General features: G+C 39.8%; 1 protein-coding gene across 13 annotated transcripts in view; it reads left to right on the forward strand.

The window, feature by feature from the left end:
- AFF3 (AF4/FMR2 family member 3) overlaps window positions 1-20,465 on the forward strand; it is a 607,218-nt gene that overhangs the window by 395,748 nt on the left and 191,005 nt on the right. For all 13 annotated transcript variants that reach the window (XM_029232773.1, XM_029232776.1, XM_029232778.1 and 10 more), the window contains one exon: window positions 13,975-14,055. In XM_029232773.1, the coding sequence (XP_029088606.1) occupies window positions 13,975-14,055 (81 nt within the window). The remainder of the gene's footprint in view (window positions 1-13,974; window positions 14,056-20,465) is intronic.

The following is a 20,465-nucleotide window of genomic DNA, read 5'->3' on the forward strand; positions in this document are numbered from 1 at the left end:
AAGAGAATAGGACAGATCACGTCCACCTTCCTTCTGCTAAAGAAAACTAGAAAACAGCACAACTGCATCCAGAACAAGAAAAGTCCAAAATGAAGAAATCCAGCGTGAGATAGTTTTTTTAAGAGTGACAGTTAGGGCTCCCCTGGTGGCGCAGTGGTTGAGAGTCCGCCTGCTGATGCAGGGGACGCGGGTTCGTGCCCCAGTCCGGGAAGATAACACGTGCCGCGGAGCGGCTGGGCCCGTGAGCCATGGCCGCTGAGCCTGCGCGTCCGGAGCCTGTGCTGCGCAGCGGGAGAGACCACAACAGTGAGAGGCCCGCGTACCGGGAACAAAAAAAAAAAAAAGAGTGACAGTTATATCGACTTCAGTCAAGGCTCTTATCCTTTCCATGAAGAGTCCAGAGTTTGCAGGAACCACTGAAGTCAGGTGGGTGAGAGGTCCGGGACTCCAGCAAATGGGACTGATTTCCTTACAATGAATCACACTCATTACAACGTGAAGGAAATAAGGAAAGGCCAGACACCGCACAGCCTCAGCTTTGTGAGAACTGGAAATCGTACAGACGATTTGCGGGAGCCAATGGGCAGCACAGGTCTTAAGGTGCCCTTGGAGTTTCTGGTTTGAAGGTTTGCTTTGTATCTGTCAGCACCCAATGCTTGCCCTCCTGCCATAAGCCCCTGGAGTCATACTGTTGTCTCATGCATGGGTTCTCCAGTCTGCAAAAGCTGATTTGAAAGCTGCTTCTCGATTTGATTCCAGTTATCTTTACCTATGTGGTCCACCCTCCGTTTTATCCATTGGTGATTAACCTCATTGAGAGCAGAGGAAGGTCAGCGACAAGTTAAACAGCTTGGGTGTTGCAGTGAATTAGAGTAGTCAGTGTTCCAGTCAGAGATTCTCTCACCCAGGGGGATGCGTGCGACCAGAAAATACACATACAGCAACTGGGAATCCCCTTCTCAGGCCAATTTTAGTTCAAATTGGACATATGCCTGGCTTTTCAGTTAAAGAAACAAGATTTCATTGTGATTTTGAGTAACCCTATTTTTACAGATTTCCATTGGTTATTTGCATGTTTTTAATTATAGCAGCCTAAGCGTTACTAAGAAAAATAGGTTTTTACAGACTCACAGACATAGAGAACAGACTTGTGGTTGCCAAAGGGGAAGGAGAGCAGGGGGAGGGATGGATTGGAAGTTTGGGATTAGCAGATGCAAACTATTATATATAGAATGGATAAACAACAGGGTCCTACTGTAGAGCACAGGGAACTACATTCAATATCCTGTGATAAACCATAGTGGAAAAGTATATGAAAAAGAATGTGTATGTGTAACTGAATCACTTCGCTGCATGGCAGAAATTGACATAACACTGTAAATCAGCTACACTTCAATAAAATAATTTTTTTAACAAAGGAAAAATAGGTTTTTAAAAATCTTAGTGAAGAAAATATTTTTATTTTTCAGCAGCTACTGTTTTTCCAAAAGCTTTCCATCAGTGGTTGTGAATGCGCTATACTTACTATTTTTTTCAAAGTATAGGTCCCTCTACTGTGGTAACAGAATGAGGATGTTTTTGCATTTTTGTGGATTTAGGGGCCAAATTAGAGATTTTGACTGTGACCCTTGTTCTAAGCCCAAGTCTGCCTAGGCTTCAAGTCTGACCTGGTGTCTGTGTTTACAGTCCAGGATCAGATTGACAATTAGAATGTACTTTCCGGTTCTGTCAGGGGAGGAGTGTGTTTCTCCCACTTTATCTCGCCCAATACCCGGCCGGTACTCTGCCTCCCAAGTACAGGCCTGCAGGAGTGTTTTCCTTTCACCAGACACGGTGCTCCTGATAGCTTCCAGCATTGAAAGGATACGCAGTGTAATAAAAATTACCGCGTTCTGTTGTTGGCGACATTTATCTGATAGGAGTGTCATAACATGAATAATACGTGTGAAAGAACTACAGTGCTGAGTGATGGTTCTGAGATGGAAACCGAAAATAAAATAATGCTCTGATCTGCAGTTGCCACTGCCACACATAATAATCAACTCTGGCGTTTTGCATTTGACAGGATTAATTCAGTGTTTTATTTTGAAAAGAGTTTCTGAGCACAGAGCATTCTGGAGTTTACTATGGTCATGGGCCAGGCCTGTGGATGTGGACCCTGAGTTGGCAGTGGTTGTGGAGACATTGCTGAGAGAGAGAAGGAAGTAATTTAATCTCTGTCAAACCTGGCAGCAGTCGTATGTGTTTGGTGGGACAAGTATAATTTATTGTCGCCACCATTTTACAGGCGAGAAAAGAGAATCCCAGAGAGATTAAATGAATGATTAAATGATCCTATTATTTTACCCATTGTGTAGGCCTTTGAGGAGTTACGAGAGAGTTATAAGACGCGATCCCTTCCCTCAAAGAGGTTATCATCTAGTAGGGGTCAAAAAGTTTATAATTTAATACCAGTAACCCATAAAATGAAAACTCACAGCCCCAGGTAGCCTGTAAACGTTAAAGTGACACAAATCGTGGGAAAGGGAGAGGGGGGTGGGCAGCCCTCGCTGAGGACAGCACTGGTCAGTGACCTGATTCAGAGAGAGGCCGGGGGTGAGAAAAAAATGAAGAAGTAAGTGAAGTTGGAATCACATGAAAGGAAAACTGAACGATGTCAGGACAGGAAAATCTCGGGCAGGACAGGAAGCAAACGCATTGGTTTTGGAGGAGGAATGTAATAGGAACGTAACAGACCAGCAACCCTGCAGTGGTCCTTGATGGCGCCCTATGACAGAGCATCCTTAGTGTTTGGAGCAGGGTCACTGGAAGCCACGTGGCATGGTAACTATTTCAGATAAAACACCTCTGTGGCTGTGACCAAGGTAGAATGTACTGGGGAAACGGTAGCCAGGGAGAGAGACCAGGGGAAGTGTTTTTCTATTCACTGAATCTAATAGGAAAGTTAGCATACAGTTTAAATTTGTTCTGATTTCATCTTTTTGCAAACTCAATATACTTCGCAGCTCTTCATAACTGAATGTTTTGAACTCCAAGATTAGATTTCAGGCTAAAATTCAATTTTTGTTTCTTCTCTTTTTTGATAACAAAGAGCTACGGTGCTTAGTGAATGGATACCATAATCCTCCAGCCGTTTGTCCTGAGACAGGCTGATGCAGGTGACATCAGAGCAAGTGGGTAGCTACACAGGGTGGAGGTGGGGTGCAAAATGAGGACACGAGAGTCTGCTCACCTTGAAGCTGTGGATTCTTGGGGCTTGTGGTCAGTCTTGCTGTTCAGTAGACAGGAAAATGGCAACTAGCCCATGTGCCCCATGGCCTTCTGAAGATGGTATATGGAGGAGAGAGAAAGCTGGACAGTTAATGAAAGGCAGTATTCTATACCCCAATCATTTAACCTCTTCTGTTCTTTCATTTAGGACAAAAGTGAGTGTATTTGCTATAAAAAAGACTTGGCATTTTAAGTCTATTTAAGAAATAAGATACTCTGAAATATGTCCCTTGAGTAACTAGACATTTGCTTAGGGAGCTTAACACAATAAGGCTGTGTTAAGACAGATGTATGGATTCTTTTTTTTTTTTTTTTCTTTTTACCGAAGTATAGTTGATTTGCAATGTTCTGTTTCAGGTATGATTCACAAAGTGATTCAGTTGTACATACGTATATATACATTCTTTTTCAGAGACTTTTCCATTACAGGTTATTACAAAATATTGAATATAGTTCCCTGTGCTATACAGTAGTTCCCTGTGCTATACAGTAGGTCCCTGTTGTTTATTTTCTTGATAAATATATAGGAGTGTGTATCTGCCAATCCCAAGTTCCTGATTTGTCCCTCCCCCTCTTTTCCCCTTTGGTAACCATAAGTTTGTTTTCTATGTCTGTGAGTCTGTTTCTGTTTTGTAAATAAGTTCATTTGTATCATGTTTTTACATTCTTAATCCTGTCAGTTGGCTAAGGAATGTAGACTCAAAAGTGAGGACCTCCCAGTGCTGGGAAATAGGATGTGCCCTCATTTCTAAGTGACAAGAAAATCAAAAAGAAAGAAGGGCAGACAGATCCTGGCAGTGGCAGGGAAGTTTACGAGATCAGAAGGTAGCTACCCAGACCTGGGAGTAATTAGCTTCAAACATTGTATTTCTCTTCCTGTCTTACCTGTGGTCCAGGAAGTGGGTAAAGGACAGCCAAGTGGAGGGAGGAGGAGCAAAGCAATGATGAGGGGATGGTTGAGGTTAGGTGGTCAGGAGCAGTGACGGGGGTGGGGACCAGTGCATGCAGTGGTGTGGCATCCATGGCCTAGCAATGACATAGCATCCTTTCCCTGTGAAGAAAATAATCCCAAGCAAACTAAGTGAAGTTTTAGCAGCTACGAAAAGTTTTACCTTTGCTTTTATTTTAAATCACTGCCAGAAATAAGGTACAAATTAAATACGTTTTTAAAAATCAGATCTTCCCTCACTGACTGCTATTATTGTGTCAGAGATCTGCTCTGATGAGAAAACTTAAGGACGTTTTTTACAGGATAAAGTACAAGTCATACTTAGGAATCATAATAGTCTCTTTAAATAACTTTCAGTTTTAGTAATATATAGTTTGTATTAATTATTACTAGCTTAATTACAGATTACATTTGCACAATACTTCATTCTTTTATCAAAACACTTTGCCAGATACTCTGTCATCTCAGATTCCCAACATCTAAAACACAGAGAGAAATTCTATTTCTCATTTTAGAGAGAATTCTGAAAATCAGCTTGGTATTAATCAGCTGGTTTTTATTGAATGATTAAACGCAAGGGAACCATGCTCATATATATGAGCTCTCATTTAATCATTTAGTCCCCATGATTCAACCATGATATAGTTAACACCTACATTTCCTCTGGTTCAGAGATGATGCCCCAAACTGAGATCTGATTGATTCCGGAGTCTTTGGTTTGAAATCACTACAATTGGCTGAAGATGTGACTTACCTAAGCTCACTGAGCTAGTAAGTGATGGAAGAGGAAATAAAAATAGTCTATTTTCCCTTAATTTTCCCATGTAACCCTAATGGAGAATTTTAATACGATGAATAATCAGTCTTAAAAACTCATTGCACAGTAAATAAAAACAAATATATTTAAATGGTTGCTATAAATAATTCTTATGTTTTGGGAAATTCTAACAGATTTAATTGTTTTCAGCAAGCTGTCTTTACTATTCCTTTGTATATTTAGTAGTACTCATTAGATGGAAAAATCACCTGGAAATACTTAGCTATAATTAAAGTAATGTTAGCAAGCAATTTTGCATTGAAATATAGGCGTTCAGTTCAACTCAACAAGTTAATTTTGGGCAAGGTGTTTTATTTAGTCTACACAAAGATGAGTAGACAGTATCCCTCTTGGAGGAAATGTTCAGTCCTTCTTTAGAGGACTGTTCTTGAAAGAGATGGTTAGGATTCCTAAGCATGATTTTTATTCTACATTGGGGGAAGGGTATCAGAAGAGGAGGAAATGATTGAATGCAGATTGAGGTGTATACTCATAAAACTACAACACAAAAAGGAATGTAACAGTTACTGTGAAAAAGAAAGGAAAAGAAAGTGCCTTGGAGGAGGATGAGAAGGGAGCTCTCATATCATATTGGAACAGAAGGGGAATCAGCAGAGGCTTCAAGACAGATGTAATATTTGAGATGAGCCTTCATGGATGGCTAGAAATCCAAAAGGCACATGGCGATAGGGCATTCACACACAAAGGGGTTGCTGTAAGTGAAAGCAGAGACGGTAGTTTGTCTTACATGTAGTGTGTGTAGTTTAGCAAAAAGGCACAAGGCTGAAAACTAGGACCTTGTTGTAGAAGCTCTCGAATGCAGTAGAGTAAAAAACAAATACCAGACTGGTACTAACACGATAGATTGTGCAAGTATCAGTGGTGGCAGTTAATCTTTTTGAGTTTTGACTTCCTCACCTGCAATATGGAGATGATAATAATTACATTAAGGGTTGGATGTCCATGAGAAAACTTGTGTGGAATTAGTACTCTGAAAACCATAAAACGCAACCAGTGGCATCATCACCATCGTTATTGCTGTGTACGTGATGGTATATGAAGATTGTAGAGCAGGGGAGCTTTTTGTTTGGATCTGCACTTAAGGAGAATTAAGTTGGCAGGGATGTGTAGGATTTATTAATAATGGAAGAAAGAGAACCATCAGAAACCATTCATGAGAGGAGATGGGTTCAATATGGCGGAGTAGAAGGACGTGTGCTCACTCCCGCTTGCAAGAGCACCGGAATCACAGCTAGCTGCTGAACAATCATCGACAGGAAGACACTGGAACTCACCAAAAGAGATACCCCACATCCAAAGACAAAGGAGACGCCACAGTGAGATGGTAGGAGGGGCGCAATCACAATCAAATCAAATCCCATAACTGTTGGGTGGGTGACTCACAAACTGGAGAACAGTTACACCACAGAAGTCCACCCACTGGAGTGAAGGTTCTGAGCCCCACGTCAGGCTTCCCAACCTGGGGATCCAGCAACGGGAGGAGGAATTCCCAGAGAATCAGACTGAAGGCTAGCGGGATTTGATTACAGGACTTTGACAGGACTGTGGGAAACAGAGCCTCCACTCTTGGAGGGCACACACAAAGTAGTGTGCACATCAGGTCCCAGAGGAAGGAGCAGTGACCCCATACCATCAGGTGTTGGACCTACCTGCTAGTGTTGGAGGGATTCCTGCAAAGGCAGGGGGCGGCTGTGGCTCACCGCAGGGACAAGGACACTGGGAGCAGAAGTTCTGGGAAGTACTTCTTGGCGTGAGCCCCCCCGGAGTCTGCCATTAGCCCCACCAAAGAGCCTGGAGCTGCCAGTGCTGGGTCGCCTCAAGCCAGACAACCAACAGGGAGGGAACCCAGCCCCACCAATCTGCAGACAAGTGGATTAAGTTTTACTGAGCTCTGCCCACCGGAACAACACCCAGCTGTACGCACCACCAGTCCCTCCCATCAGGAAGCTTGCACAAACCTCTTAGATAGCCTCATCCACCAGAGGGCAGACAGCAGAAACAAGAAGAACTACAGTCCTGCAGGCTGTGGAACGAAAACCACATTCACATAAAAGTAGACAAAATGAAAAGGCAGAGGACTATGTACCAGATGAAGGAACAAGATAAAACCCCAGAAAAACAACTAAATGAAGTGGAGATGGGCAACGTTCCAGAAAAAGAATTTAGAATAATGATAGTGAAGATGATCCAGGACCTCAGAAAAAGAATGGAGGCAAAGATCGAGAAGATGCAAGAAATGTTTAACAGGGACTTCCCTGGTGGTGCAAGGGTTAATAATCCACCTGCCAATGCAGGGGACATGGGTTCGATCTCTGGTCAGGGAAGATCCCACATGCCGTGGAGCAACTAAGCCCATGTGCCACAACTACTGAGCCTGCACTCTAGAGCCCACAAACCACAACTACTGAGCCTGAATGCCACAACTGCTGAAGCCCACATGCCTAGAGCCCATGCTCCACAACAAGAGAAGCCACCACAATGAGAAGACCGTGCACCGCAGCAAAGAATATCCCCCGCTCGACACAACTAGAGAAAGCCCGCACACAGCAACGAAGACCCAATGCAGCCAAAAATAAATAAATAATAAATAAATTTATTTTTAAGAAAAAGAAGTGTTTAACAAGGATGTAGAAGAATTAAAGAACTAACACCTAGAAGAATTAGAGAACAAACAAACAGAGATGAACAATACAATAACTGAAATGAAAAATACACTAAAAGTAATCAATAGCAAAATAACTGAGGCAGAAGAACGGATAAGCAATCTGGAAGAAAGAATGGTGGAAGTCACTGCCGTGGTACAGAATAAAGAAAAAAAGAATGAAAAGAAATGAGGACAGCCTATGAGACCTCTGGGACAACATTAAACTCACCAACATTCTCATATAGGGGTCCCAGAAGGAGAAGAGAGAGAGAAAGGACCCGAGAAAATATTTGAAGAGATTATAGTTGAAAACTTCCCTAACATGGGAAAGGAAATAGCCACCCAAGTCCAGGAAGCACAGAGAGTCCCAGGCAGGATAAACCCAAAGAGAAACAGACGGACACACATAGTAATCAAACTGACAAAAATTAAAGACAAAGGAAAATTATTAAAAACAGCAAGGGGAAAATGACAAATAACATACAAGGGAAGTCCCATAAGGTTAACAGCAGAAACTCTACAAGCCAGAAGGGGAGTGGCATGATATATTTAAAGTGATGAAAGGGAAAAACCTACAACCAAGATTACTCTACCCAGTAAGGATCTCATTCAGATTCCACAGAGAAATTAAAAGCTTAACAGACAAGCAAAAGCTAAGAGAATTCAGCACCACCAAACCAGCTCTACAGCAAATGCTAAAGGAACTTCTCTAAGTGGGAAACACAAGAGAAGTAAAGGACCTACAAAAACAAACCCAAAACAATTAAGAAAATGGTCATAGGAACATACATATCGGTAATTACCGTAAATATGAATGGATTAACTGCTCCAACCAAAAGACACGGGCTCACTGAGTGGATACAGAAACAAGAACCATATATATGCTGTCTGCAAGACACCCATTTCAGACCTAGGGACACATACAGACTGAAAGTGAGGGGATGGAAAAAGATATTCCATGCCAGTGGAAATCAAAGGAAGCTGGAGAAGCAATACTCATATCAGATAAAATAGACTTTAAAGTAAAGAATGTTACAAGAGACAAGGAAGGACACTACATATGATCAATGGATCAATCCAAGAAGAAGATATAACAATGTTAAATATATCTGCACCCAACATAGGAGCACCTCAGTACATAAGGCAAATGCTAACAGCTATAAAAGAGGAAATTGATGGTAACACAATAGTAGTGGGGGACTTTAACACCTCACTTACACCAATGGACAGATCATGCAGACAGAAAATTAATAAGGAAACACAAGCTTTAAAGGACACAATAGACCAGATGGATTTAATTGATATTTATAGGACATTCCATCTGAAAACAGCAGATTACACTTTCTTCTCAAGTTCACATGGAACATTCTCCAGGATAGATCATATCTTGGGTCACAAATCAAGCCTCGGTAAATTTAAGAAAATTGAAATCACATCAAGCATCTTTTCCATCCACAGCACTGTAAGATTAGAAATCAGTTACAGGGGAAAAACGTAAGAAACATAAATACATGGAGGCTAAACAATATGTTACTAAATAACCAAGAGACCACTGAAGAAATCAAAGAGGAAGTAAAAAAATACCTAGAGACAAATGACAATGAAAACACGATGATCCAAAACCTATGGGATGCAGCAAAAGCAGTTCTGAGAGCAAAGTTTATAGCAGTGCAATCCTACCTCAAGAAACAAGAGAAATCTCATATAAACATTCTAACCTTACACCTAAAGGAACTAGAGAAAGAAGAACAAACAAAACCCAAAGTTAGTAGAAGGAAAGAAATCATAAAGATCAGAGCAGAAATAAATGAAACAGAAACAAAAAAAATAGCAAAGATCAATAAAACTACAAGCTGGTTCTTTGAGAAGATAAAATTGATAAACCTTTAGCTACACTCATCAAGAAAAAGAGGCAGAGGACTCAAATCAATAAAATTAGAAATGAAAAAGGAGAAGTTACAATGGACACTGCCGAAATACAAAGCATCCTAAGAGACTGCTACAAGCAACTCTATGCCAATAAAATGGACAACCTGGAAGAAACTGACAAATTCTTAGAAAGGTATAACCTTCCAAGACTGACCCAGGAAGAAACAGAAAATATGAACAGACCAATCACAAGTAATGAAGTTGAAACAGTGATTAAAAATCTTCCAACAAACAAAAGTCCAGGACCAGATGGCTTCACAGGTGAATTCTATCAAACATTTAGAGAAGAGCTAACACTCATCCTTCTCAAACTCTTCCATAAAACTGTAGAGGAAGGAACACTCCCAAACTCATTCTATGAGACCACCATCACCCTGATACCAAACCAGACAATGATACTACAAAAAAAGCAAATTACAGACCAATATCACTGACGAATATAGATGCAAAAATCCTCAAGAAAATACTAGCAGACAGAATCCAACAACACATTAAAAGGATCACACACCATGACCAACTGGGATTTATCCCAGGGATGCAAGGATTCTTCAGTATATGCAAATCAATCAATGTGACACACCATATTAACAAATTGAAGAATAAAAACAATGTGGTCATCTCAATAGACGCAGAAAAAGATTTTGACAAAATTCAACACCAATTTATGATAAAAAACTCTCCAGAAAGTAAGCATAGAGGGAACCTACCTCCACATAATAAAGGCCATATATGACAAACCCACAGCAAACATCATTCTCAATGGTGGAAAACTGAAAGCACTTCCTCTCAGATCAGGAAGAAGATAAGGATGTCCACTCTCACCACTATGATTCAACATAGTTTTGGAAGTCCTAGCCACAGCAATCAGAGAAGAAAAAGAAATAAAAGGAATACAAATTGGAAAAGAAGAAGTGAAACTGTCACTGTTTGCAGATGACATGGTACTATACATTGATAATCCTGAAGATGCTACCAGAAAACTACTAGAGCTAATCAATGAATTTGGTAAAGTTGCAGGATACAAAATTAATACACAGAAATCTTTTGCATTCCTATACACTAACAACGAAAGATCAGAAAGAGAAATTAAGAAAACAATCCCATTCCCCATTGCAACAAAAGGAATAAAATACTTAGGAATAACCCTACCTAAGGAGGTAAAAGACCTGTACTCAGAAAACTATATGACACTAATGAGAGAAATCAAAGATAACACAAACAGCTGGAGAGATATACCATGTTCTTGGATTGGAAGAATCAATATTGTGAAAATGACTGTACTGCCCAAAGCAATCTACAGATTCAGTGTAATCACTATCAAATTACCAATGACATTTTTTACAGAACTAGAACAAAAGATCTTAAAATTTGTATGGAGAACACAGAGGACCCTGAATAGCCAAAGCAGTCTTGAGGGAAAAAAATGGAGCTGGGGGAATCAGACTCCCTGACTTCAGACTATACTACAAAGCTACAGTAATCAAGACAGTATGGTACTGGCACAAAAACGGAAATATAGATCAATGGAACAGGATAGAAAGCCCAGAGATAAACCCACCCACCTGTGGTCAAGTAATCTATGACAAAGGAGGCAAGGATACACAATGGAGAGAAGACAGTGTCTTCAGTAAGTGGTGCTGGGAAAACTGGACAGGTACATGTAAAAGAATGAAACTAGAACACTCCCTAACACCATACACGAAAATAAACTCAAAATGGATTAAAGACCTAAATGTAAGACCAAACACTGTAAAACTCTTAGAAGAAAACAAACGAAGAACACTCTTTGACATAAATCACAGCAAGATCCTTTTCGACCCACCTCCTAGAGTAATGGAAATAAAAACAAAAATAAACAAATGGGACCTAATGAAACTTAAAAGCTTTTGCACAGCAAAGGAAACTATAAACAAGACGAAAAGACAACCCTCAGAATGGGAGATAATGTTTGCCAATGAATCAGCAAAGGGTTAATCTCCAAAATATGTAAACAACTTATGCAGCTCAATATTACAAAAACAACCCAATGAATAAATGGGCCTACGACCTAAAGAGACATTTCTCCAAAGGAGACATACAGATGGCCAAGAGGCACATGAAAAGCTGCTCAACATCACTAATTAATAGAGAAGTGCCAATCAAAACTACAGTGAAGTATCACCTCACACTGGCTAGAATGGGCATCATAAGAAAATCTAGAAACAACAAATGCTGGAGAGGGTGTGGAGAAGAGGGAATCCTCTTGCACTGCTGGTGGGAATGTAAATTGATACAGCCACTATGGAGAGCAGTATGGAGTTTCCTTAAAAAACAAAAACTAAAATTACCATATGACCCAGCAATCCCACTACTGGGCACATGCCCAGAGAAAACCATAATTCAAAAAGACACATGCACCCCAATGTTCATTGCAGCACTGTTTACAATAGCCAGGTCATAGAAGCAACCCAAATGCCCATTGACAGATGAATGGTTAAAGAAGTGGTACATATATACAATGGAGTATTACTCAACCATAAAAAGGAACGAAATTGGGTCATTTGTAGAGGCGCGGATGGACGTAGGGACTGTCATATAGAGTGAAATAAGAAAGAGAGAAACAAATATCGTATATTAACACATATATGTGGAATCTAGAAAAATGGTACAGATGTGAACTGGTTTGCAAGGCAGAAATAGACACACAGATGTAGAAAACAAACGTATGGACACCAAGGGGGGAAAGTGGCGGTGAGGTGTGGTGAGAAGAATTGGGAAATTGGGATTGACATATATACACTAAGATGTATAAAATAGATAACTAATAAGAACCTGCTGTTTAAAACAATAAATAAATAAAATAAACTTTAAAAAATAAAGAAAAGAAACCATTAATGTCCTCTGGTTAAAAATAATGAAGGTGTGGTTAGGGTGGTAGTTCAGGTAACCAGAAAGCAAGGTAGAGACATTGCAGAGATACTAATTCAAAAACGTACTGAGCACCACCTGTCTTCCTGGACACAAATTCAGCGGGGCTGCTTAGCATCCTCTTCAAAAGAGACAACAGGGTCAGATACAGGACGGAACAGGCAGGTACTTGGGGAGCAGAGGAGCGAGGGTCATAAAGGGACACTGGATCTTCCTTTGCTTTCCACTGGAGAAACCTTGGTAACATCAGGATGGAGAAGGGATACCTCGAGTGTCTAGGAGTTTGACCACCCAATGGCACATGTGTCACAGTAGGTGAGAGGTGATATAGGGTCAGTGAATCTTTCCCCGGTGGGTTTGAACACGCTCACTGTCCTTGCTCTCCGTGTGGGTCCACGCTCTCTCTGGTGCTGGGGAGAGAGAGTTACCCAAGAAAAGAAGGCACAAGAGCAGCCTCAAGAAACTCTCCCTTCAGACACCTGACAGATTCCCTTTTCAACCTCCCGCCCCACAACCAAGGGAAGTGAGAAATTGTCTTCACCTAAAGAAAGAATTTCTTACTTTTCTCAAAGTGGATCAACTCCTGCCTCTGTACTTGCTTAGATTTGGAAGTGGAAGGAGTCAAGAAATAGGGTTCAGACCTGATTTGTAAATTCCAAGTCACTTTCCTGGTAATCAGAAATGGATTCGATTTAATTCCACATTCATTTAGTGAATGCAAATATCTTCCAGGAGAAGGAACTGGAGAAAAATACTGAATGTTAATGCAACAAACCTCTCCCCACCTTGCTCTCTCTCACAGTTTAGTGAGAGTGTATGTCAAAAAGTATATGAAATATTACGCGCTGAGTCTAAGTTGTGTTCTTAATACTGTTATAAAAATCACAGCACTCTCTCTTTATTTCATATGTGTAATTGGTTTTTTCACTTCTCCATGAATGACATTTTTATGAAGACCAAATGATGTGTGGGACCTATTGGAAACTTACACTGATAGGAGTTTCTAATAAAATAAATAGCCCCGCTAATAATGATCCCTAATGTTAAAAGTACTTTGTTCATTACTTCAGAAACTTCCTGTAAATTTTGTGGGAAGCAGCTCCCTTTGTATGGCATTTTACATAGACCTTTTACTACTGGGCTGTCCCTTTACTTAGGAGCTTAAATGAAATGAAAATAGGTCAGGCTTGTAGATCTTTTTAAGGTATAAAGGGTTGATGGCAATAGCCATTGAACCAAGAATTGGTAAGATTAGGGAAAGAAATTATAAAAGTGGGTTTTAAATCCTTTTTTTAAAAAATCCCTTTCATATCTATTCATCTCTTGTTCATTCCTTATCCCGTCTATGCTTATTAAGGCAGACTTGTGAAACTGCTTTGTATGCTACTGAGTTTAAATACTCTCTGTATTACAATGTTTGTTTTTCCCTCCCTTTAGGAGATGACCTGGCTTCCACCACTTTCAGCTATTCCAGCACCTGGAAAAGTGGAACCGAGCAAATTTCCATTTCCAAATAAGGTGAGATCCTGCGTTGCCCAGGTTGAATAGGCTTTTTACTCACACAGAGATTTTTAGTGGACAGTGGGTTTCCCTTGATTGTCTTTTCCTCTGTAAATATTCCTGCTACAGGCACATGGATCTGATTTTCAACAGTTTGCAAGCATAGGTCTGTTCATTCCAAGGGAAGAAATCAAACTTGCAGTCCTACCTACCTCCACTTCCATACTTCCTGCAAAATATGATGAATATTACAATTATCATGTTATCTAAAAGCACTTGTGAAGTTGAAATGCATCTTACGATCATTTTATACATCCAGTGTGATTGTATGTCTTGTTTTTTCCTGAAAAGCTGTTATTAAATTAATGATGTATTTTAAAATCAGTGTCTTAGAATTGAGGACATGAAGTATATAATTTCTCGGTTATCTTTTATAAAGCTGAAAATATTTTCTGGGACTTAAAAAAAATGATTTCCATATTTTCTAAGAACCAGCATACACAGAATATCAGCTACAAAATATATTTAAATTATACGTGAGTCTAATAAGTTTTGATTTTTATTAACCATCCAACACGTAATTACATATTCATTATAAAGGTGAAATTATGCACATAGAAGAAGCAAAATATGAAAGTTTCTCATGCCCTTGTCCAGATTTTACTTCCCTACCCACAGGTTACTATCAAGAGTTTGGTGTGTACCATTTCAGTCATTTTCCCTGTGTGTTATATACACATATGTGCATATGCAGTTTTTTAAAAATCCTAAATGGTACTAAAAGTGCTTTTTCTAAGAGTAGACTTTTTCCCAGATACACACAGTACATAAATATCATTGCTAAATATTAACATCACAATGTTCTAAAGTAAATTATTGAAATAATAATTCATTATTATCCCAATGGTAAATTCCATTCTAAGAGTCAGTTTTTAGTTCCCTTAACAAGGCGTATTTAGAGATCTTCCCAAGTGAATATGTAGAGATTTTCTTACTTTTTCTTAACAGCAGCAAAATATCTCATAGTGTGAATTTGCTGTAATTTATTTGCTCAAGCTTCTTTAATGGACCTTGAGACTCTTAATGGTTCGCTGTTAACACAAGCACTGTTACAACACACAAATTTTTTGTAAGTGCCTCTGTGTGTGCCTCTTATTCAGTGTCTCTTGTCCAGACACCTAGAACAGGAGCTGGGGTGCTGGAGGCATCAGAAGCCTTATTTACCCTTGACTATGTTTCAAGAGTATTTTTTTATGAATCTTTGCCAGTGTTTAATATTATCTGGTTTTTTATCATCGTGTCTGTAGTATGGATGAAAAACTGTTATTTCGTTAATTTGCACTTCTCCAGTAATTTCTGAGTTTGAGCATTGACTGTTTTTCCTTTGCAAATTGCACATTCATGTCCATTGCCACTTTAAAAAAATGATTCGGGGCTTCCCTGGTGGCGCAGTGGTTGAGAGTCCACCTGCCGATGCAGGGGACACAGGTTCGTGCCCCGGTCTGGGAAGATCCCACATGCCGCAGAGCGGCTGGGCCTGTGAGCCATGGCCGCTGAGCCTGCGCATCCGGAGCCTGTGCTCCGCAACGGGAGAGGCCACAGCAGTGAGAGGCCTGTGTACCGCAAAAAAAAAAAAAAAAGATTCATAGGAACTCCTTATATCTTACTCATTTGCCTGTTCTATATGATGCAACTATTTTCTTGCAACCTTACTTATGTACCTTTTATACTAGCAAAGTGTTTAATTTTCATGTCAGAGAAAAAAGATCTTTCCCGGCCCAACATTCTAACAACGTTCTCTATTTTATTGTAATTCTTTTATAATTTTTGTTTTTAGGTTTAAAAATTTTGTTTGCTTGCATTGGTGTGTCATAGGATTCTAGCCTTATTCTTTTCATTGGTTGAGTAGATTATGACAACACTATCAACAAATTAGCCCATCTTCCCCCCACTGGTTTGAAATACCACCTACGTCAACAACTGAAAGTCTCATAAATACACAGTTTTGTTTCAGGACTGTCTATTCTGTTCTTTTGATATATTCATCTCATTCTTTCCCAATAACTCATTGTTTAAGTCAGAGGTCAAATAACTTTTTATTTAAAGGATCAGATAGTAAATGGTTTAGGCTTTGCAGGCAATATCTGAATGAATGAATGTGACTATGTTCAAATAAAACTTTATTTACAGAAACACAATTAGTAAAGAAGTCTTACAACTCAATAATAGAGAACTCGTTTTAAGAATAGGCAAAGGATTTAAATAGACATTTCTCCAAAGGTGATCTACAGATAACTAATAAATATATGAAAAGACACTATTGCTATCATTTAGGAAATGCAGATCAGAACTACCGTGAGATACTCCTTCACACCTACTTAAAGGGCTAAAATCAAAGACAGACAATACCCAGTGTTCACACGAGTGTGGAGAGATTGGAACCCTGATGTCAGTTGCTGGTGGGATCTTAAATGGTGCAGCCTCTTTGAAAAAGTTTCAACATTTCCTCAAAGGTTAAACATTGCATTATTGCATGACCCAGCAATTCCACTCCTAGGTATATCCCCAAGAGAATTGAAAACACACGTCTGCAAAAAATCTTTTACACGCATGTTCACAGCAGCATTGTTCATAACAGCCAAAAAGTGGAAGCAATACAAATGTGCATCAACTGGTGAATAGACAAAAGTGATATATCTTTATAATGAAATATTATGCCACATAAAAAGGAATGAAGCATTGATACATGATTCAACATGGATGAACCTTGAAAATATGCTGAGCAAAGGTGAAAGACCAGTCACAAATGACAACATGTCCAGAAGAGGCAAATACAGAGAGACAGAAAATAGATTAGTGGTCGCTTACAGCTTAGGGGTAGGGAGAGAGGGTTGAGTGACAGCTAAAGGATAAAAGCTTTCTTTTTGAAGTGTTGAAAATGTCCCAAAGTCCCTTAATAAGAATGATTCCAATGTGTTATTGTTAAATATAATAATTTCTTATTCTGTGTCCAGCTGAGGGTACTTCCTTCTATTTTTCTAGCTTTCTGAATATTTTAAAGGTTTGAATTTTCTTTCCATTTAAAAAAATTAAGGTATAATTTACAAACAGGCACTTCCCTGGTGGCACAGTGGTTAAGAATCCACGTGCCAATGCAGGGGACATGGGTTCAAGCCCTGGTCCAGGAAGATCCCACATGCCTCGGAGCAACTAAGCCTGTGAGCCACAACTACTGAGCCTGTGCTCTGGAGCCCATGAGCCACAACTGCCAAAGCCCGCATGCCTAGAGCCCGTGCTGAACAATAAAAGAAGCCGCCGCAATGAGAAGCCTGCACACCGCAATGAAGAGTAGCCCCCGCTCGCCACTAGAGAAAGCCTGCACGCAGCAATCAAGACCCATTGCGGCAAAAAAAAAAAAAAAAAAAATAGGTGACTTTACAGAGTGTGGGGGCATTACATGATTTTAATAACGCTTTTCTTTCAAAAAGTTCACAATAAGTGCTGGTAATGTATCTTGTATCGGACTTCCCTGGCAGTCCCGTGGCTGAGACTCCGTGCTCCCAATGCAGGGGGCCCAGGTTTGATCCCTGGTCAGGGAACTAGATCCCACATGCTGCAACTAAGAGTTCACAGGCCGCAACTAAAAGATCCCACAACTAAGACCTGGCACAGACAAATAAATAAATAAATATTTTTTAAAAATTTTATCTTGTATCAATGAAATAAGACTTCATTAGTGTCATTCCTGCTCTGACGAATCACCATAAACTTAGTGACTCACGACAACATAAATTTATTATCTTACAACTCTGGAAGACAGAAGTCTGAAATCAGTTTCACGGAGCTAAAATTGAGGTGTGGTCAGGGCTACGTTTCTTCTGAATGTTTTAGTGAAGAATTTGTTCTCTTGTCTTTCTTGGCTTCTAGAGGCTGCCCTGCTTACTTAGCTTGTGGCCCTCATCATGCTGACCTCTGACCTCCTTGTCACATCTTCTCTGACTCTCCTGCCTCCTCCTTTTCCTTATAAGGAACTTTGTGATGATACTGGGCCCACCTGGATAATCCAGGATAATCTCCCATCTCAAAATAGTTAACTGAATCACATCTGCAAAGTCCCTTTTGCCATGAGAGGTAACATATTCACAGGGCCTGGGAATTAAGATACAGACATCTTTGGAGGAGCCCTGACTGTGCCTACTTCAAAGACATCACTAGTTCTCACCCATAGTGCACCTCTTTTAACCTGTGTCTCAACTATTTAGTATTCTGACAGCTGGAGGCTTGCAATTCATTAATTAGGCTACTAATGTTTGAGATGATCACAGTTGCTAGTATGTAGGAGCTAGAATTGTTTACGGAATTTGCAGGGCAGAATCTCCAAAATGACTAATAAATAATGGAATTAAGCCCTTATTGAGATTAAAGGGGCATTTTGACCTCACAAGTAAAGTCGATTTAAATGTGCTTTCTGAGTTACCAGTACCACTAAATTAATTAGCTACATACTTCCAAGAATTTCCCCAATTTGTCTGGGTATTGAAGGACATAATATATAATAAAGTCAATTGATACTGAACTTGGATGTTTTTTTTCTACTCTCTGGAGGCTTAATTTGGAGTCACAATTCCCTAGACAAACACTATCAGACGTGCCTGCCTCATTCTTCAAATCTCAGAAGTTATTGACTTTGGTAAAGAAAAGAATGCATGCCATTATGAGGTATTTCAACCAAGAAAAAGAAATGAATTTGCTTTGTCCTTTTCCCTCGATTTCTGTAGCAGTCTCCTAAGTTCTGAAATGCAAATAGAGAGCTAAAATTGTAGAACTTTTTCCATACTCAGAAGGCATCTGTGCGGATCTAATGGCATTTCACAAGAATTTCATGTGGCAATGAATGCCACATCTGATGGGATCAGACCTGGTTTGAAACTATTCTTGCTGATCAGTTTCTAAAGCATTAGGCTGAAGAGTTCTAGCATGATTACAGAAATGAGAATCCTATTGCCGTCCTCTTTCTACAGTACAAGGAGAATGAAAGCCAGAAAGTGTGAAGGAAAGTGCTTTGAAGTTGGGAAGTTTATGATATGTCTCCCTCTTTGGGTTCCTAGCATGCTTCAGAAACGACCACAAAATGCTTGGGCTAAAACTTTATGTTTACTTCATTACCTCAAAGTAAACATTTAAATTTACTGTCATTTACATTATTTCAATTGTTTTGAGCTTTAGAGAAAAGAAAGTGATTGGTGAGGAAGAAGGAAGACCAAACCACATCAAGTGGTGCTTTTTCCTAGAGTAATTAGCTTTATGTGGAGGTCTGAAAATCAAAGAAGATATATTTCCATTTCTTGCCTTTTGTAAGTCTAATGATGTATTGACAGACAAGCAAGAGGAGATAAGGGTACAGCAGTACTCAGATGGTTCCAAAAAGCCATTTTTAAGGAGTGTTCTCACAGGATAAAGACTGCCCTCCATCAGCAACATGGCTTAAGAACAACTATATTTTATCGGTTTAAGCTGCATATTTTTTTCACATTTTAAGATCCCCAAAATCAGGATTTGTTTTACAGCTGATGGCATTTTACAATTAATTGGCAGCCATTTTCTTCCATAGTAATACATGAAGTAATGCAGCCTTATACAGTTTTGTTATGTGTGATGAAATACGGTATTTATTATCGTGCTTCCTTGAATGGCTTTCTCGCCTGCCAGTGAACTTGGTTATTTCTGCCTTCAGTACAGTGATTTGTAAAACTTTACTTCCCAGCTAAATATCACCTTTGAAGAAGTTTTGGGATTCCTGTGTACCCAACAATAGTTTAGGTGTTGGGAATGCAGGATTTAAAAAAAGAGAACAAGTTTCCAACTGCAGATATTCTTCTAAATAACTAAGAAGTGGTTCTCCTCTTTGTGCACGTGACCGTCAGAATGACACACACTTGCTGAGTGAATGTGGGAAATTAAAAGCAGTAGAGAAGGGCTTCCCTGGTGGTGCAGTGGTTAAGAGTCCGCCTACTGACGCAGGGGATGCGGGTTCGTGCCCCGGTCCGGGAAGATCCCACATGCCGCGGAGCGGCTGGGCCCGTGAGCCATGGCCGCTGAGCCTGCGCGTCCGGAGCCTGTGCTCCACAGCGGGAGAGGCCACAGTGAGAGGCCCGCGTACCGCAAAAAAAAAAAAAAAAACCACTAAAAGCAGTAGAGTAATCTCAGAAATGCCCTGTTAGGAATTACAGGCAACTTTTTCTTATACTTTCCTATTTTTCTGAATTATTTTTTAATAAATAAATGTTACTTTTTGTGGTTTAACTAGCAAATGCTACCTAATAGGATGTAGCCATCCTTGGGTCAAGACAATTAATAATAGTAGCGTTCTTTTTGTGTACTTTAATATGTACAGTTTATGTTATATCATGTATACCTTGATAAAGCTT

The sequence above is a fragment of the Monodon monoceros genome, unplaced genomic scaffold (genome assembly GCF_005190385.1).
Source record: "Monodon monoceros isolate NGI ecotype Baffin Bay Population unplaced genomic scaffold, NGI_Narwhal_1 Super_Scaffold_19, whole genome shotgun sequence".
Classification (NCBI taxonomy): Eukaryota; Metazoa; Chordata; class Mammalia; order Artiodactyla; family Monodontidae; genus Monodon; species Monodon monoceros.